The sequence below is a fragment of the Ascaphus truei genome, chromosome 3 (assembly GCF_040206685.1).
Source record: "Ascaphus truei isolate aAscTru1 chromosome 3, aAscTru1.hap1, whole genome shotgun sequence".
Lineage (NCBI taxonomy): Eukaryota > Metazoa > Chordata > Amphibia > Anura > Ascaphidae > Ascaphus > Ascaphus truei.
The window spans coordinates 355,518,513-355,539,969 of NC_134485.1; the positions used below are offsets into that span (position 1 = coordinate 355,518,513).

At 41.1% G+C, this 21,457-nt stretch overlaps 2 protein-coding genes across 2 annotated transcripts in view; both read right to left on the minus strand.

Annotated features, from left to right (window-relative positions):
- LOC142490133 (guanylate cyclase soluble subunit beta-2-like) overlaps positions 1 to 21,457 on the minus strand; it is a 431,574-nt gene that overhangs the window by 335,351 nt on the left and 74,766 nt on the right. The gene's annotated exons all lie outside the window — the stretch shown is intronic.
- LOC142490763 (uncharacterized) lies at positions 11,383 to 20,207 on the minus strand. Its single transcript, XM_075593182.1, has 4 exons — positions 20,171 to 20,207; positions 16,663 to 16,848; positions 12,950 to 13,027; positions 11,383 to 12,584 (listed from the first exon to the last, which is right to left on the minus strand). Exons 1-4 carry the CDS (start codon positions 20,205 to 20,207, stop codon positions 11,464 to 11,466), a joined length of 1,422 nt encoding a protein of 473 aa, XP_075449297.1. The 3' UTR covers positions 11,383 to 11,463.

Sequence of the window (21,457 nt, forward strand, 5' to 3'; positions counted from 1 at the left end):
TTATTGGGGGCAATTGTCCCCAATAAACATGCTATTGTGCCTTAACCCCTTCATTGCCTTGGCGGTTAACCGCTAAGGTAATGAAGCTGCTTTAATGTATTTTTATTAATAGTGTGCTGGATCAGGGGGTCCCCTGAGCTGAACCGCATTGATTTCTGCCTCAGAGACACCCTGCTTCCTGCTTCTATATCTATATATATATCTCTCTCTCTTAGTAGACTAATAATATAGCTACTATATATACTCCTAATATGACCTTATTTTATTCCCAATGAATATGCGTCTTTTTATGTAACTATATTGTCTCAAACCAGTATAGAGAGTAAATAGTTACATAGTACCTGATTGTAATCATTCACAACATAAAGACTCAGATATAGCATATAGGTTATAAAGTACCTTTTTCCTTATGTACATATCCAACTATCTGCAATATGTTTAGACAATGATTATCTTTGATCCAGAAAATACATTATTTCAGATTAATTTGTACACTTTATTTACTTTTGTTCTTTTATATATTAAAGTCTCACTACACTTGTTTGTTGATGTAAGGGCTCTCACCCCTGCACGATCATTCAGGTCTCCTTGGGCATCAGGCTGTCTTTTTCCACTCCAGGGCAGGTCTGATGCCTGGGGCCCCCCCGTGAGGGCGAGCTGACGTCACCAGGGGAGCCTCTGCTGCCAGTGAGGGGGCTGCTCCCTGAGTGTCCAGCATCCTGCAGGACAGCCATCTTTGCCTGCTACAGGCATTGGGGAGGCTGTCTCCTCGTGGAGCCCTGGGATCCTCCCCTGGTGGCGCATGACATCATCACGCCACGTCGCACTGGTGCTCTGACGTCACGATGGGGGCGTCGACATCCAGGAGCAAGACAGCAGTGATCGTGGAGGGGTGAGTACCCATTTGTGTATAAATAGTGGTATGTTTTGTATGTTCTGTAGCCCTCTCCTTGATAAAGGCAATCTATTGCCGAAACGTTGGACCTTTGGTGGCACAATAAACTGCACCTTTAGAAAGACCGTGTGCCTGCTTCCATTCCTTTGCTCAAGTACTTCTGGGATGTCTGGACCTCCCTGGACATAGCGCACCGGCAGATAAGTACCCCCCCTCCAGCACCTACCAGCGGTGTGCATGTGCTTCTATATATAATTGGAAGATCCAGCAGCATTCTTTTTGTAATAGACGTTTGTCCCAGAACGAGGGCCTGGGATGATATGTTCAATTCCCACAAAGTGGATTGTTTTAGTATTTCCGTCGTGTACTTCATTTACATGTTTAGCAACTGGTTTGTCACGTGCGTGCTCTAGGATCCTGGTTTTAAATTGTCTTCTTGTTTTCCCTATGTACATCTTCCCACATTTGCATATAATCTGATAGATTACTCCCATGATTTGACAGTTTCTGAGACTTTTGATGTTATATGTTGCAGTTTTTGAAGAATTGGTAAACGTTTTGGTTTTAACCAAGAAGTTGCATGCTATGCGTCTAGTGCACGGATAGGATCCTACTGGTTTATCTCTTAGCCATGTTTTTTGTGGATGTGTCTGAAAGTGGCTATGTACCAGTCTGTCTCTTATATTTGTTGCCCTCCTATAGCCTATTTGTAGTCGATCAGATAGAAACTGTTTCAGGTCCACATCCTCTAATAGGATATCCCAGTGTTTCTGTAAGATGTTTTTGACTTGTTGAGATTGATTAGTAAATTTACTAATAAATCTAATGTTGGTGGCATTATCCATTGTTGTCAACAATGTTGAACGATCCATTTATAGTGCTCTATAGTATGCCCTCTGTTCTTTTTTTCTTGGTATACCCCCTCTAATAGAATCTATTTTTCATGTCTATGGCCTGATTTTTATATTCGGTTGTAGTTGTGCTGTTGCGACGTAATCTTTAAAATTGTCCTGTGGGGATATTATCAATGACGTGTCTCGGTGGTGGCTATCTGCCAACAACAGTATATTTGTTGCCGTTGGTTTCCTGTATATGCTCGTATAGATGTCTCCTTGTTCAGACTTTGCTATGGTAATGTCTAGAAACTCCATTTTCTCTTTACTGTTTAGATAAGTCAGTTTTAGATTGTGATCATTTGTATTGAGTGTCTGAATAAATTCCTGCAACAGGTTTTCCGTGCCATCCCAGACCAGTAACACGTCATCGATATATCTTAACCATTTAACCACATGTGTAGTATATTTTTCTTTGTCCTCCATGAAGACCACTGTTTCCTCCCACCAGCCCAGATAAAGATTGGGGTAGGTGGGAGCACAAGTGGTCCCCATGGCGGTACCTTGTATCTGTTGGTATATGGTGTGGTTAAAGAAAAAGAAATTATGACTCAAGGTATAGTCCAGTAAGTTTAGAACAAATTCATTATGTAGTTTGGAGTTCTCATCTCTTGCTTGTAAGAAATGTCTAACTGCTCGGAGGCGATAGTCATGAGGTATGCTGGAATAGAGTTCTTCGACATTTAGTTCAACTAGATATGAGTTGGGGTCTAGGGTTATACCCTCAAGTTGGAGTAAAACATCTTTGGTGTCTCGTATGTATGAGGGTAGAGCACTCACAAATGGTCTTAGAAACCGATCCAAATGTACACTTATATTACAGGTAAGGTTTTTATTCCCGACACTATAGGTCTGCCTGGTGGAGGACTTTTGTTTTTGTGTATTTTTGGTAATTGGTAGAAGGTTGCCATTTGTGGTAGTTTGATCAACATAAAGTCATATTCATTCTTTGAGATTAATTTCTGATCTAGGCCATTTTTGAGAATATCCAGTAGTTCTTTGGAATAAACCTTAGTAGGATCCATTTTTAATTTCTTATAAAAAAAATTGTCCTATAGTATTCGCATGCACTCCGTAATGTATTCTGTTTGGTCTAAGACCACCACATTTCCCCCTTTATCGGAGGGCTTGATTATTATTTGGTTGTCTTTTTCGAGATCTTTAAGGGCTAATCTTTCAAAGTATGACAAATTTTGTTTGGTCTTTTGTACTGGAAGATCTAATAGGTCTTTGGTGACCATTTTTGTAAAGACCTCTACATTGTTAGATGTATGCATTGGTGGCATAAAGGAGGATTTATTTTTAAGATCGGTGAATGGGCCCTCCCCCACCGATCTTTCATTTTCCTCTAGGAGGCTATTGAGAATCCTCACACTGGCTTCATCCTTGAAGTCAAATTCTTCAAAGGGTGTATTTTTGTACCGTGTATGCATACGTCTGTTATAGAATTTATGTAGTATCAATTTTCCAGACAATAGATTCAGGTCTTTGACCGTCTCAAATATATTGAGATCTTTGAGTAGGATATCTTTTTCTTTTTGGACTGTCTCTAATTTGCTTGATTCAAAGTCAACTAACAATGTCATAAGTTTTGCTGAATATTCTAGTAAGATTTTTTCCCAGTTTGTGATAAACGTAGTGTCAGTAATTTGGTGGGAAGGTAAAAGTTTCACTCTTAGGGCCTCATGCAGTAAGCGTTGATAAGGGAATTATCGCCATTTTATAGGCAAAATTGGGTTTGAGATTCAGTAAGCGCCGATAAGTGCTTGATTTCGCCAGGTTTCGGAGCCGATTATTTTGTTATGGCCATTCGCCTGCCGATAAGCCTGTTTTCGCCACTGATCGCCACTTTTTTAAATCGGCTGGATTCAACAAAAAAAAACAACTTATCGGGCCTGATCGGCACTACGAAATTGAGATGTTATGGCCAATTTCTCCCGCCAACTAAAGTTGGCAGTTTGGAGGGGAGAACGATCGCTAAGGCTGCCGCAACGGCACTTAGAAAAAAAAAAACTTCTGTACATCAATGGAGTGGGGACGTATAACAGTATAGTACTGTTTACGTTTCATTGCTCACAATACAAACGTCATTTGCATTACAGTGTGGGGGCATTCCCTGCATTGTGTCACAGCTGACGTGTATTATTTGCATAACATTATACTTTGACATGTTTGCAGCATTTGCGGGTCACATTACTCATCATGTGATGATGTGCCAAGGGAAAATACTATACTCAACTCTTAAAGGAGAACCTCACATCATATCACACATTTTACTGAACTGAGCAACAATTATTGACATGATGTTACACATGACACACATGTCACACATACACAGTATATTCATCTTCCTTTACATTAAACAATGCTTGTAATGTGACACGCATCTTTAAACGTTCATGTACATCTGTCTTCTCATGTTTACATCTAGTTTTGGGTCCTCCCTATTTTCATGACGTCACTTATTGGACGCTCAATCACATTGCATGTTTACATTGTAACCGTAGCATTACAAGCACTTCAACCTAACTTATACACACGTACAGTAATTCAGCATTGGGACACCTTGTTAACTCATTCTATACCAACTATCCTCCTTACAGAAATGCATGCATATGCACACGACTATTCATTGTTGTCAACATGTCACAATAACATGCCTAATTACACATGTTACACAAAACTTTTCCCACGTCAATCTCAGCCTTTTTGCCTAATTACATGACTGACTGTTGCGTTCACAAGTGTTACATGCATTGCACATGCAACTATTTATTTGCAAGCAATGTTTCTACAAAGGTTCACGTCACATCATTGCCAAATATCATCATTCCCTGCAGAATACACACAACAAATACTTATAACAAGAACTGCACACAGCTTGCCACAGAAGTACTTTATTATGTTAATGTAACACCTTGCATTTTACTATGTCACCTGACATCATCACATACCTATTTAAAGGACGCCCATTACCTGCTCATTCACAGCTACTCATTTCAAAATGTTGAGATTGTTTAGGAGACGGAGGAACATTCTTTTCTATGACATGCTTGATGATGAAGAGAATCATATAGGGCAAGGGAGGGACACACCGAGTGACAGTGACAGGGACAGTCACGCAGATACGACAGGGACAGGGAGAGGGACAGGCCGAGGGACAGGTAGAGGGACAGGAGATCAGAGGAGAAGACAGAGGAGACAAGTTGTGCCTCGTCCGCGTCTGTACAGGGAGAGAACCCTGTTAGATGGGATGAGTGAGGAGGAGATTGTAAGTCGCTATCGTTTGAGTTCAGCAGCAATCTTAGCTCTTTATCAGGAGATAAGGGGAGATTTAGATTTTTTCACAGCCAGAGGTCGTGCAGTCCCTGGGCTTGTTAAAATGCTGTGCTCATTACATTATCTTGCTTCCGCGTCATACCAGACAACTGTGGGCATAGTGGGCGGGGTCTCGCAATCTACATTCTCGCGGGCCTTGACCCAGTTTCTCTATGCACTCAATAGACGCGCTAGGAATTATATTCATTTTCCTACAGAGGCGACAGAGTGGCTGGAAGTCAGGACTGGCTTTTATAATATAGCAGGGATACCATGTGTGCTGGGTGCAATCGATTGCACACATGTTGCTTTGATTGCACCTAGTCAGAGTGAGCATGTGTACCGCAATCGTAAGCACTACCATTCACTCAATGTACAGGTGGTATGTGATGCGACGATGAGGATAATGCATGTGGTACCCAAATTCCCTGGTTCCAGTCACGATTCCTCCATCCTGAGGAACTCTTCAGTCTTCCATGCGTTCGAAGAGGGACATTTTGAACATGGTTGGCTGCTGGGTGAGTACACATTTACATGTTCTAACACAAAACACATTTTTATTTAGGAATGTTGGCATTGTACAATTTGATCACTAATGTCAGCTTATGTGTGCTCCATTCATTATAGGTGACTCAGGATACGGAATTAGGCCGTGGCTCTTGACTCCGGTGCTAAACCCTCAAACTGAAGCAGAGGACAGGTACAATGCAGCCCATATATCTACAAGATCTGTTATAGAGAGGACATTTGGCCTACTCAAGACCAGATTTAGGTGTCTGGACAGAACTGGTGGGGCTCTTCTATACAAGCCTCAAAAAGTGTCTGATATTATCCTTGCCTGTTGCATTTTGCACAATGTTGCACTGAGGCACAATGTACAGTCAGACCTAGCTGAGCCTGTGGTAGACGAGCATCCCACCCATGTAGCTGCTGAAAATGAACAAACAGCCAGTGGTGGCCAGACACGCCAGAATCTCATCAATTCATTTTTTTCTTGTAAGTAAAAACATATATGTTCCAAGTTCTACTTTTATACTTACATTATGTTATCTTAACAATAATGTTTTTTTATATACCCTTCTGGTAGGACACAGATGAATATGGGTTGCACACCTTTCTTCTCTCTGCTGTGTGCACAAAGGGATGTGGCACCGGTATGTTATTGTTGCACAGGTTATATAATCCCTCTTCAATTGTACTTTAGTTGTGTGTATGTGAATAAAACTGGGGTAACAAAGCACTAATATTTTAGCATTGTGTTGTTCCTTATGCTAACACAATACACATATTATGCCCATACTCATTCATGCTTCTAGTATGCTTACATACAATGTTATTGGTGCAGTGTAACATGTACATCCATATGATGTGTACACCAGCCTGATTTACATTTGGAATGTGATTAAATATACATGGTGTTGCACATTTAACACCAAATACACACTTTGCTGTGTTGTTTACGGTACTGAAGATGGCATGTCAATGTTTGCAATTTATATATTGTTCCTTTGCATTATAGGTATATCTCCAGTATGACTGATCATGGTATGTATATTTGCTGACATCTCTCATAAGATGTGCCTACATCAATCTTCCTATAATTATTTGAAGTCAAAACCCAACATATTGGTTTAAACACAAATGTTACATATATGTACTTTCTGTATCATGTATATGCATTTAGCTACTCTTGAGCTTTCATGTGCATTGTATTAGAAAATGATTACTCACATTTCATCACATTTTATGTATGTTTCCTTATAAATTCCATTAATGTAATATAGAGGTGTTTGGAGACAAGGGGATAACTGTAGTTATTTCTTTACTTACGGGAGATCATTCATCACGGATGAAATTGACTGATCATAAAACTCCATGCATGAATGCCTGCAATCACAACAATGCGTACTACATCTTATATTTAGCAATGTTGGTGTTTTGTAATGCTAGGAATTAATAGTCAACATTAATTTAAATTTGTGACATGTGTATGTATAAGTCACACGTGTGTGGATGTGTCCTACATGTACCAAGTGTTAAACTGTTAACAGAGAAGACAAATTTGTCGCTAATGTTACTGTCATTTAGCATTTATAATTTACCAATATGACAATGTTGGTAATATTTTTGCAATATAAATCACGTCACTTCATCATTATCATGATGATAATTATCAAGTATTCTCACAATTGTAACGTCAATCACGTGCACATTAGCATAGACACACTTTGTAAGACAACTGTTTGTGTCTGTATCAATTTGTGTAGGATCCATGTATAACACCGACAAATGATAACACCAGCTTTATTATGGTAGCTTATATCATCATATTGACTATACTATGTATTTTTAGAACGTTTAATAAACACAGTAAACTATAGTTAGTTAGGTTAATGAAATATACACAGAAACGTACTTCATTACATGATGTTGATGTCATAATCAGAACATCATGCATTGTAGGGGACCACAACATCTGGCCAATAACATTATTTGCTACAGTCCCAAACCATTTTATCAACATACCCATGTAACAAGAGATTTTTAACAAGAAATGGCTAGTTGGTTGTAAGTGTCCTTTACATTGGGAGAAGGAGTGGCTCAGTGAGTAAAGACACACACTGGCACTGAGATTTTGAAGCAGGGGAGTCTGGTTCAATTCCCGGTGTCGGCTCCTTGTGACCTTGGGCAAGTCACTTTATCTCCCTGTGCCTCAGGCGGCAAAAAATAAATTGTAAGTTCCACGGGCCAGGGACCTCAGCCTGAAAAATGTGTCTGTAAAGCGCTGTGTACAACTAGCAGCGCTATACATGAACATGCTCATATTATAATTATTATTATTATTATTATTATTATTGTTACATAGTTTCGACAGTCATACGTTCCATTACACAATAGAATTCACAAATGTGTTAGCAGAGTGGGAATGGTTGTTATATATAAAACACACCATGCCATAAAATGATAGTAGTCATTAAAGAACACTCAATAAAAATTCATGAGGCACTATTTTGCAACATCATTATGTTAATTAAGTGCTTATGCAATATAGGCATAAGGGTATCACATTTTTAATTGTTTGTTAATAAGCGCTGCAAGCAATATAAAATTAGTTCCATATGTAGTATAGTAGTCGGTGGCTCCTCCTCACAATCATCTCATATAAAGGTAGACTCTTCTGAAATCATACATTGATCCGATTGTATCTTCCCCGACATCTCTGAAATACAGCAAACACATGATGGTCAAATATGGCACCTTACTATATATGTATCCGTGACAACGCATCACACAGCTCTATATGATTGTGTACATACACACGTCACTCACTTATATGTTAGAAGTACAAGTGTACATCAGTATGTAATGTTTCTTTAAATTTGTAGCAGGCATAACTATGTATATGATGTGAACGTTGCCTGTATACTGAAAAATGTGCGCGCACATCTTAGTGTGCGCACGCACTTCACGCTTGGCTGCACTAACTGTTAGCGCATGCGCAAAACAAAGCGTACGTTGTGCGTTCAATACATCTTGAAAATACCATTAAACATAAAATCTTTATTTCAAATACAATGAATACGAAACTACATTCGTTCTAAACGAGTACATCTGTATTCTTTTTAAACAGACGTGTTTGGACAGAAAGGACGGCCGATAACACAATGCGCAAATGCAATACGTGTGACGTCATGTTAAACCAGCGTGAAACGCACGCTAACTCTCCTCCCACTCAATTAACATTCGGCTAACGCCCACTTTACGGCTACAAACACTGAGCCGCACACATGACACACTGCAGTTACCGTTACTATAACAAAACATGACAGCCAATAGGCTTTGAGGCGCGCACGTCGCTTGGGGGCGGGACTTACATCCGTAATCCTTTTTAAGGACGCCTTGGGCCATGACAAGGGTCCCACGTCATACGTGGTGGACCCGCTTTTAAATGTTGCATGATAACAAAACAGGTATGTGTTAGAGTTATGTTAAAATGTTGCTAATATGGTTAAAGGGATAGGAAAGTACGTATATTTATTCCGTCAGCAATGTGTACTACTCTTTCAGGTTATACTATATTGTATTCGGCAACAATTTCTTTGTGATCACTACATGTTATGCAGTCTGCAATGTTACGCTGTATCCACGCATTGAAAGGGAAAATGGTGGTTAAAAAAAAACAAAAAAAAAAAAACATTTAAACGCACAGTCAACGCATAACGGTTGTTATATTTACCATTCTTCTAGAATTAACTCTTCGTCTGGCTGCAACTGGTCGCTCCAGAAATGCAAGGCATTTTCATCCACGCTTGACCCACCCGCTGAATCCAGTATGACACACATCTCCTCCATGAAGCGCTCATAGGAATCGCCACTGCTTTCTTCAAACAATTGGTCGGGAGGTAGGTTCATTTCTTCTGGTTCCCATTCCAATGCATTTTCAGCTGAAAGGCTTGGTACATAATCATAGTACTTTTGTTGTTGTACAATGTGGGTTTCAGGAATGGAGGGTGCAGATATTGCAGCAGGTATCGATTCACACGGAACAGTAGTAGCGGATCCATTGCTATTGGCATTAGGAATAAATATGCCTTTCACAACAATATATGTGCCCTCTTTCAGGGTAAAATGCTTTTCCTTTGCAATCTTCCAGAAACCATAGGTGTGTTCTAGCTTATCCTGCACACGTTCAAAAAAGTCATTAGTTGATAAAGTGAATCTTATTGAGGAATTAAAATTCCGCGCATGCCTACGGTCTTGGTAATAAGGATATTTAGCTCGAATCAAATCATAGATTTGGCGTGTGCTTGCTTTGTGTCCGCGACTGTTTAAAATTGCTTCTGAAACCATGTACTTATAACCTAAAAGGGGATTCATATGGTTAACGAATTCATCAGCCATGTCAGAGTAGCACAAAAGATGTGTGCAGTTCTGTCTTCTTTGCTCATCAAAATGATTCTGCTCAATGGCTAACAAATTCCTGTGTTTCGTTTTCAAGGTCAACAAAAGTAACTACTTTTACTCCTTATTTCAAACGCCAATTGGATGTGTCCTTTTAATTGGTTTAAGTTTTGTGGTTAGTGATAGGCGAATGTGGGAAAAACATGTATCATTTTTTTTATCTCGTTTGTGAAAACATTCCTACACTTATTTCAGTAACATTGAGTTTTCTAGAAAAATAACAAAGAGCACTGTGTGAAAATAGTGCTTAGACAGCCATATCAGTAAATACACACACCTGCAAAATGAAATGTTTTTTTCCCACATACTTTTCTGTGTGTATTTGAAAGTCTGGTTAACTACCTGTCTGCATGAGTTTAAATACGTGTGTATCTATATATATATAAATATATCTCTCTCATAAAAATATATATATATATATAAAGTGTATATTGTACTATATGTATAGTGTGTGTGTGTGTGTGTGTGTGTGTGTGTATATATGTATATGTATATATATATATATATATATAGTATCTTTTTTTTTTTTTTTTTATATTGCAGGAGTACACACAACATATTGATGGCAGTAAGTAGGCCTTGTATGAAACCTATTTAAATGGTGATAAACATGAGTGAATTAAGTCATAAACATTTGTTTGCACCCAATAATGTTAGAGGCTCACACTTAGTATAGTTGTCAAACATTAGGCCTGTATTATTAAAATAGTGTGTTTTCACAAGGAAGCATGAAGTGTATGTTTTTTGTAAATACATCTATACCAGTTTAGATAGTACTATATATATACACACACACACACACACACACACACACACACACACACACACACACACACACACACACACACACACACACACACACACACACAGTGTGTGTCTGTGTGTGTGTGTGTGTGCATATATCAATACATACTACATATATATTAGTATCAATTCAGAGATGTGCTTGAAACAAGAACACATAAATGATTAAAGGACAACATTACAATGGCCACCAAAGGTAAGTAATATTTAACACAAAATCCTGCTGTACACGTACAAGAAAGATGTTTGCAGTTAAATAGGTGCTTTTATAATTGCATGAAAATAATATGCACATGCAATGATTACATCAATTAACACACCCAAATGCAATGTTTTGCTGCAAAGTCAATGGCAGCTTCTCTAAACTTAGCAACTGGCTCCTGGTGGACCATTACTGAACAGACGATTAAAACATAAATATTTATAACACTATTCATTAATTAGGAGTGTTAACATTTCCAAAACTTCACGTGTACAAGAACATACTTGAAAGTTTGGAAACAACACAGTCTTCAGCATACATACAATAGTAATTAGATAATCTGAAGTCAACAAAACAAGGCCAAAGACATATTTTGTGAATTTTAAAATTTATTTTTTTTGTTCCTTTTGCGAGCGAGTAACAGGCCTGCTTGTTGTCTCTTGAATTTTCCTTTTTCTTTTGCCACCAACTTTAGGCACAACAGAGCCACTTTGAGTGGCCTCTGGCACTTCACGGGCAGGGCTTGTGGCCAGTGACTCACCTACAGGGCTTTTGGGCAGTGACTCACCTACAGGGCTTTTGGGTAGTGACTGTTCACCTACAGGGCTTGTGGCCAGTGACTCACCTACAGGGCTTGTGGCCAGTGACTCACCTAGAGGGCTTTTGGGCAGTGATTCACCTACAGGGCTTTTGGGCAGCGATTCACCTACAGGGCTTTTGGGCAGCGATTCACCTACAGGGCTTTTGGGCAGCGATTCACCTACAGGGCTTTTGGGCAGCGATTCACCTACAGGGCTTTTGGGCAGTGACTCACCTACAGGGCTTTTGGGTAGTGACTGTTCACGGACAGGGCTTGTGCCCACTGACACATGTGAGCAAGTTGGTAGACACTGCACAAGTGATGGTTGGTCTGTTTCATGTGTGTCTTGTTTTGTTTTTGTCGCCTCCTTTGTAGGTGTCTGCTGCTGAATTTGTACAGATGGCAGCGGTAGGATGTCATCAGGAACCTGCACAGCAATGTCTGCTACTTGACCGGTAACATTTGGGCCTGGTGAATGAATATCAGATGAATGTGGTGAAAACTGACCTGCATGAACAGATCCTGCCTGTGAGGTGTTGAATTGTGGTACATTAGTCATTCTCCAGTAATTAGCTTGTGTTTGCTGAACAACTAATGCTTCGAATGAGGTGTTGATTTTTTGCAACTGTTTAGGCACTTCAATGAAGACTCTGTGGAGATGTGCCAATTGTGAAACTGTTTCTTCCTGCAGTGCAATCATCCTTTCCAGCACTGTCATCAGGTCAGAATGGCGACGATTTTCTGCTTCCACAATTTTTCCCTCAGAAGCTACAATTGCATCATATGTGGTATTTGCTGGACGTTTTGGCGGTAAAACAGTTTCAATTGGAACCTCTTCATGGTCACTTGCTTGTATTTGTGTGTCTATGGCGGCGGCGGCGGCATCATCATCATCATCATCATCATCATCAAAATCCTCTTCATCATGTTCTACAAATAAATGTACACATTATTAAATGGCATGTTAATCTCTGCTGTGTTACTATGTAATTGTACTGTGTCATAAGTAACAACTAACATGTTTCCATACGTTTTATAACCTCACATTAAAAACTACCTTGACTTAAGAATAATGTTTGGACTCAGTATGAAATATGAGTGAATGAAAACTTGCTGTAAACTCACAACTCCTACATGATAGTTAACATCACTAACACAATACAAGTTGCCTTACACTTCATTTTCACTGACACTAAGTAATCCTATTTAAAGAAGATGTGCAAAACAAATAATGAACATGACAACATAACATATAGAAGAGCACATATTATATGGCCACCAACTGATACACTCACCTTCTAGGTGTGTTGAGCTGGCTGACCCAGGTGAAGACACTTGTTCAGTCTCAGGTGACACATGTCCTTCAGGGGCAACTATATATAACAATAACATAAGTTTTACATTTACATGTGTAAATATTGAACAAACAGTTATTGTATGTTCTGTATTTATGAGTACCTAACAGCATCATTTCCTTAACCCAAAATGTGTGTGTGAAAGTGAACATAAATAGTTGTAATAACAATGTGCATGCCTGTGTACTTAGAACTTTTGAGTTCCCTAACATAAAACATACTATGTTCCTGCAGTAATGCGTGAGGATAAATAGATAAAATTAGTACATAAAAATCATATGTTGTGTAGTGATATCAGTATCATAATGTACATAACTATCATGAGATGACCATTCACAATGGTTATCATGAAGGTGGTCATATTGCAAAAAGTGTTGTTTTTGGTAGAGGATATGTGTGGTACATTAATAGAAGATGTGGCACACATGAATGTGGCTGTGACTAAACAAGACAACACATGCAGTGTGTGATAATGTGTCGTTGATAGTAGTAGTTCAACTATAGATATGAGTGAACTAATGTGTGACGTACGCTTTGATAAGTAATGAGTTGTTGGGGCATTTAGTAGCTAAAGTGAAGCTTTCAAATGAGTGTGATTAACTTCAGTTGTGCTAGTCAGGTTGTAAGAACGGTATTCCCTTCCCCAAAAAGCCTAATCAGCCACACCTTTCAATTACTTGAAACAGGTGAAAATGGTGTGAACTAAGTTGACCCTAAAATGAGGCTGCAATTAGTGTGTGTGCTGAACCCCACCCCCTCTGTTGAAGTGTATGCTGTGATGAGATATTAATTGCAGCTGCTTTAACACAATGGTAGATGAGCTAAATAGTCGTGTGCAGTTTTTAAGTTATGAAAACAATGACATAAAATATGATACGTGTGCCTCATTATGCTGTCTGTATATGACTTAAAGCAAAAATGGACCTTTTCATAAACAACTATAGATGTGTTAGTGCAAGTGATGTTTGTAGGCCGTTGCATGCAATATATTTGATGCATGCTTAAAATAGGCAGTAATGTCATGTTTGTCGGAGTAAAATAAATAAAATACACAATAATATTATACATATTTCTGTTCTGTACCTGTAGCTAGTAATAATTTCTGATTAACATGTGTTACACATGTGTACTACCCTGTTGTTCCCCATCTTCGCCCACCATCAATTGCTTCCACTGCAGCAATGCATTTTGGGAATTCACATGTAAATGAGCACGCAATGGCACGTGCTATATTAGTTACTGCTTTTAGTAGGACTACAACATATATGTCTATTTTGAGATATATATATATACAGAATCAGACATATACATATATAGATGCAGGTATGCTTATATTGTGAAGACAGTATAAAAAGCAGTGTAACTATGCAAAATAACTGTAAGCAACGACACGCCTAGTACAGTAATATTTCTCACCTGGTGGAAATTGTGAGGGGTAAATTCCTATATCACGGTCACCAGGTAAGCCTTCCACGACGACGGGAAGTAATTTTGCCCGAAGCAGCTCCTCCAATGGACTTAATATGAGACGTTGTGGTGTCGGCCCACCTCCAGTGCCAGTAGCATGCACGCGTTGGTGTTGTATTTTCTTTTTCAATTTGGACCTAATATCATCAAATCTCTTGTGACAATTCCGCTTGTCCCTCACATGATTCCCACACGCATTGACACCAATGACTATTGTGTCCCACATTTCTTTTCTGCTTGCTGAACTTGTCCGCCCTTGAAAAACATATAAAATATATGAGGTAAATTAATAATAATAGAAGCACCAGTTTCCTACACTGCTAGCTGTTCCAAGAGATAGCAAACATGCTGTTTTATGTGTAATATGTGAAGCACATGAGCATTCACTACTAAACCTATACATGTAAGCAAGGTTGCATTCATATTGTATGCAGTTATGGCAAATTGACCGCCTGTGTTTAGTTGTCCTTGTAAGGCATGATAAAAAGCTGTGTTTCCAGACTAATTAACATAGAAAGATATTCTGAACCCATATTTGCATATGAACAAAACTCAGATGACCTAGGATCACATGTATTTGAATAATAAATGTAAAGGTACACTTACCTAGTAAATGTCCATATATACTGTCATAGTGCTCCAGAATGCCAGTGACAAGAGCTGTATTTTCCTGGTCATTGAAGCGAGGATTACGTGGCTTTTCCACACGTTTCTTCCGAGCAGGTTTAGGGTCAGAGCTTGGCTGGTGCTGACTGGACTCTCCTTCTTCCAATGGAAGAGCCTCCAAAAGCTGCCCACCAGCAAGCACGCCACCACCAGACACCCCATCAGCAACTGCGCCACCAGCAGCACTCACAGCACCAGCACTCCCACTCCTAGCACCAGCACTCCCACTCCTAGCACCAGCACTCCCACTCCCAGCAACAGCACTCCCACTCCCAGCAACAACACTCCCACTCCCAGCAACAACACTCCCACTCACAGCAACAGCACTCCCACTCACAGCAACAGCACTCCCAGCAACAGCACTCCCAGCACCAGCACTCCCACTCCCAGCACCAGCACTCCCACTCCCAGCAACACCACTCGGTGCACCAGCAACATCACTCCCCTGAACAGTACGTTCACTCCGACGCGTACTCGCACGAGTAGCACTCCCACTCCCACCAGCATCACTCTTCCCACGCTTTGCGGGCATACTTCCAGCACTCACAATAAACAGACAACTAATGTACAGCCAATCACACGAAACACTTCCACATATAAAACAAGACAAAGATGTAAACAAAACAACAATGGACAAAGCTCACCCAATACACAACAAGTCTCTCCGTCAATATGCAAATGTTCAATCAGCCAGCTCTGTGCGTCTCTCTCTCTCTCTCACTCCCAACAACACAGAGAATGATTAGCAGTACACGTTGCCTTTAAATATGGCGCGCAATCCAATACATGCTTGTTTCGCCTGATTCAGCAAGATTTGTGATTGGGCAACCTATCAGCACCCCGCCACGCACGCCGATACACCTGTGTGTGATCGGATAATCATCGTGAGAGTGGGCGGATTTGTTTTCGGGTTGATTTTGAATGTATTCGGCACTTACTGCATACGGAGAGGAAAAATCGCCATTAACATGACTAATCGGTAAACTTGCCGATTTCACTTAATCGACGCTTACTGCATGAGGCCCTTAGACCTCTAGGCACTAGGTCTGCTTTTTATATAATTCTTGAGACCAGTTATTTCCCACCAAATTTTTGCTTGAGATGTACATTATATACTCGATCTAGATTCGAAAAATATGTAATGACATCCTTATTTAATATATCTTCTTGTGTGTCTCAGTGGTTGAAAATATTTCTATGACTTCATGATCCCATGTCTCAAAGTCCTGTTTGTTGGTAAGAAAACCTGTCATAATGTTTTTATAGGCCGAAAATTTACCTATTTTAGTCAAAGATACTAAACAACATTATCTGATTTTCTACTTACAATTATATTGTATACACGTTGCACATAATTTGCACATACAGTAGATGACCAGAATCACAAAAGGGTGCTAAGCTTTAGCATGCCTTTAGTCCTATTCAGTTCACACTTTTGAGGACCTTGCCCTCATGTTTCTATTTATTCTGGCACAGTATTATAATCATACCTCTGTGTTCTCTATACAGACCCGTCTCACCGACTCCCAGCGCAAGCTCTGGCCTTAGAGGGAGCCTTTTCTGAGTAGGATACTTCTCAGGCCACAAGAGCTTTCCTGTTAAATTAATCGAGGTGGAATCTTCAGCTGTGGCTCCAGTTGCCACTTCAACTCTAGTTGTGTCTACAACTACAGTTGTGGCTCCTATACCATCTCCTGTTCTAGTATCTGAAGAGATTACACAACTACTCCTCAAATTAAAACTAAGCAGCCAATGTGGACCTGATTTACTGTAATCTAAGTTACTACGACTTGGTGCATCTTTTATCTTTCCAATCTTGCCTTCAAATACTTTCTGGGCAAGCTACCTGTCTATCTGAATAAGCTCCTCACCCCTAACACATGGAGCATTTCTCATCTGAGATCCGACTCCAAAAGACTGTTCATGGTCCAAAGGCTCAGCAAAGTATCCGACCGCTCCTCCTGCTACTGTGCACCCCACAACTGGAACAATCTACCGGAGACTCTCACAGCCGCCACCAGTCTAAGTTCTTTCAAAACTAAAGCTGTCTCACATTTTAATCTGCTCTGTAACTGTTACATACGCCTATAATATATTATCTCTTACTGTGCATGCAATGTCTTGTATATGTAACGGGTTTTCCCCCACCCAACCGCATATAGAGTGTATGTGAGGGGGAACCTATGTGTTACCAGGTGGTGCGTATACCTGCAGGTACACAAGAGGCCTGACCCTCCGCATGCTGGGAACCTGGGGTGCTCTCTGTAACGTCTCTTGATCAGCGCCTCCACCTGTGCAGGATTCTAGGAGTATAGAATGTCCCCTACACAGGACCCGCATATAGTAATCACATACACTGGAGTATAGGTATAACCATTTACTATATGCAGCATCAACATAACACAATACACGCACATTAACCATTTGTTATCAACTCAATAACTGTACCAAAGTCTCAAGTGTCAGTCACTCCCGCTTAGGAGCGTATACCCCTTGCCCACCACTGTGTACCCCCACACCGTGTCCACAGTATAACCCTTGTCCCGTGGTCAGCGCTGCCACTATGTGTGAGTACTCTGTTGGTGCACGTTATAACAATACCTGCGCGGTGCGGCGGCACCTGGCTTTAAAGGATCTTCACAAAGGATCCGGCGATTTCCTGCACGACATCCTGGATCCACCCGTGCGGTGATCCGTCAGAGGCGATCCTACCCTAAAGATAGTCCAGTTCTCTTTAATGGCGTAGGCTTGAGCCCAAGCCTCTTGGCGGGAAGCGCAGCGTTCGCTGTGTCCCTGGCTAGCAAACAGCTAATGGGGCAGGGTCCCTAACCTAGGGCCTGTCCCTACAGCACCACAAGCTATAAGGTGGCTCAGGATCTATCTGGGGCTAGGGGGCTGCTGGCCTAATGCAGCGGGTCACAGACCCCTGCACTCACCTCCTTCCCCTAGCTCTTCCTGGTCTTCACAAACCCCACAAAATGTATCTATTCCCTGCAAGCAGGGAGCTCCTGTAGCCCTATTGGCTCCCTGGCGTCATGTGGGTTGCTGCTGAGGCTCATGGGACTTGTAGTCCCTTCCAAGAGCCTTCCCTGATAGGCTAGGGTTCGCACGCTTATCACTGCGCATGCGCAACTCATCAGGGCCGCCGGCACTCACTGCGCATGCGCGAACTCGTGCAACATGGCGGCGCCCGGCACGGGAGCCGCTGGGGACCTCCGGAGCGCTCCCTGCTCGGCTCCCACCCTCAAGAATGGCCGGCGGGTCTGCCGCTTGGCTCCGGCAGCACCCACCATCGGTCCCGGCCACGGAGGTCACAGGGCAGAGGGGGTGACCTGGCTACATATATAATGTATAACCCTGTTCATTTAATATAACTATGTATTTGTAACCATGTATTTGTCATCATAACTCTGTGCCCAGGACATACTTCCTGGTAAAACATTTTTATAAATAAAACAAATAAATGCTGGCACTCCTGCTCCTGTGGCACCTGCTCCAGCCCATGGCCTATGCTGTGAAAGATGCCCACGGGGATTCTGCAATCCTGCAGTATCAGCGGCAGTTTCTAGCTGTCCTTAACCAGCAATGTCGCTACATACAGCACCTAATTCAAGGTGGCTGGAGACACCATGGCAGTCATCAGAGGTGTTGGGCAGGCATACAGTCAGTTTGTAACCAATGAATTAATATTATTCAGCAGGCAATCTAGGTGCTCAGGCCACCATCTAGCTTTGCCACGCCGTCTGTCACACAGTCCAGTGATATTTCTTGCCCACACCTGAGCCTCTATTGTGATGTGGCTTGCAGTGCCAGCGTGGGAGTCATGCTTCAATATGTTTTTCTGTGTTTCCCAATGTTGGCATTTTTCGCTTGCTATGTTCTTTTATTGTTGCAGGGTGATTTAACACTGAAGTAAATCAATTCGGATTATTTTGAAGTGCAAATTAGTGTATATAAAGCGCTAGTTAAATGGTGCAAAATAGTATATAAATACGTCAAAATAAGTGCAATAAATAGTGCAATAAACAATATAAATACAGTGTTATAATAACACAAAATCACACAAGTCCTTGAGCTGCCTAAAAAGTCTAACTGGTTTTCTCTAGAAACCAGAACAGGTACTGAGAAGCAAAAAGACTTCTATGGCGCTAGGACGAAATAATAGATGAGATCAAACCCTTTTCCTTTTTCTCCAAAAGCGAAATACTTGGAAATCCACTTCGGTTTCAATCCGCTTTGTTGTATACCGTTTTTCAAAACCGCATGATTTACTGGCAAGAAATATATGAATGGAGACAAAATTCATCCTAGCGCTACAGAAGTCTTTTTGCTTCTCATTTGGTATATTTAATATAATTTTTCTCTTTGTATCCTTTTTAAAACAAAAAGGGTTATTTGGGGTGGGGGAGTTATAACAATATAAACATTATTGTAAGCTATTGCCTATCAAAAAAGTTGCTGGACTGATCAGTGATGTTGAGATGGGGAAACACTGCCTGTATTAATTGTCAAATAGTGAGAGATCTCATTAATACTATTATAACATAATAGTATGTAGCCATGCTGTAAAATGGTCTGCAGTTTTCTCTCCTGCTGGCAGTAAGCCTGGTAAGTTACAGGGATGCCAGCAGTAATCATGGAGGTTTGCCCTCACACCCTGGTGAGGTGCCCTATGTATGGATGGGAGTGGCTACATACTCTGAGTCCACCGTTAGTGACATCAGAGATGTGCCTGCCCCCTGAGGGATATAAGGCACAGCACTGCTCAAAGTTAGTGTGTTGGAGTAAGGAGCAAGTCTGCGTTGAGACTTTGGAGTGGGTGGCACACTAGTGCTTTAACTAGTGGCCCCATTCTATGTTAAGTAACATCTAGCTGACAAAGCCATACTGTGTCCAGGGACCTGGCACAGGGGTGATCTCCCTGAGGGGAGAGGGGATCCCACTCCATTGGGAGGGTGTACCTTTGAAAGGATAGCACAGCAAGATGTGTGGCTAGACAAATCACTGTAAGGGGCAGTTGGCCCGCACCGTAAGCCACAATAAAGTCAACCTTGATCAAAGACATCTTCATGTGTGAGTCTGAACTTATTCTACATATGATGGCACCACGGAGGAGTTCCTCATCAGCACCATCCCCATGCGGACGCAGGGATCCTGATGAGGTGGAGGCGGTGCACTGGATATAGGTAGGACTCATGCACACTACCTCAGATGCCTGTCTGGGTTGGCAATCCCCACACAACATCATGCGGGAGACTCAGGAGTCCTGTTGCCAACAGGTGCACCACCAGACAATACCATGTAATGGGGACTGGTTAGACCACAGGGGCCAATGTGAGATTGGGTGGGTCAGGCCAGGTCAGAAAATCCGTTACAGGTATTTAACACTGACCTTCCTTAAATTTTACCCCACAAATCAAGCATCCCAATAGCCTGCCCTCATGGCTAATGTCCCACACTCAGTCACTCCTACCACCCATTGTGACCAAGCACTGCCATCTACAGCACTTACTCCCTCACCTGCTGTCTCTGTAAGTTTCCCATTAAACCTCTTAGATTGTAAGCTCTTCGGGGCAGGGATTTCCTTTCTTATTGTCTGATTTTGCTGCACTTATTGTATAATTATAATTCCCTGTAATGTATTCTTTGTGAAGCGCTGAGTACACTTTTGTCACTATATAAATAAAGACATACAATACAATACAATACAATACAATACTGTACAAATAACAGGAAACTATTTGTTGTTAGAGGGGACACCTCTTTTGCATCATTAGCACTATCATCCGTTATAGTAACGCCAGGGCTCGTTACGACTGAAATCAGCATGTAATGCATTGTTACTGAGTTTTGAAGATCCCCGTTAGCACTTAACGAGACATTAACTGAAGTTAACATCTCATTAAGTCACTAACGAAGCTTTGTGGCTCTACCCCCAAGATTCATCATGGTTTATGCAGCTTAAATATTATGTGACATTTAAAGAACAGGCTTGTGGGACCGTTCTGAAACATCTGCACACACATTACGGAGTTATTTCCTTTACAGGCTAATCTATGTAACCTATAAATGTGCTTTCTTTATGTTGTGATAAAATAGTCTTTATCTGTGTTGCAGTTTGCATTGCCTTGTCTGTCCTACATACTGTATGTCACAGTACAGGCATACCCCGTTTACGTACACCCGCTTTACGTACAGTACCCTCGCAAGTACGTACATTTATTTTTAGTTGCACCATACCCCTGTGTACGTACTCATGCTTCGTGAGTACGGACACCAAGGGGCGGCGTGCGCATGCGGTGGCGGCATGCGCAC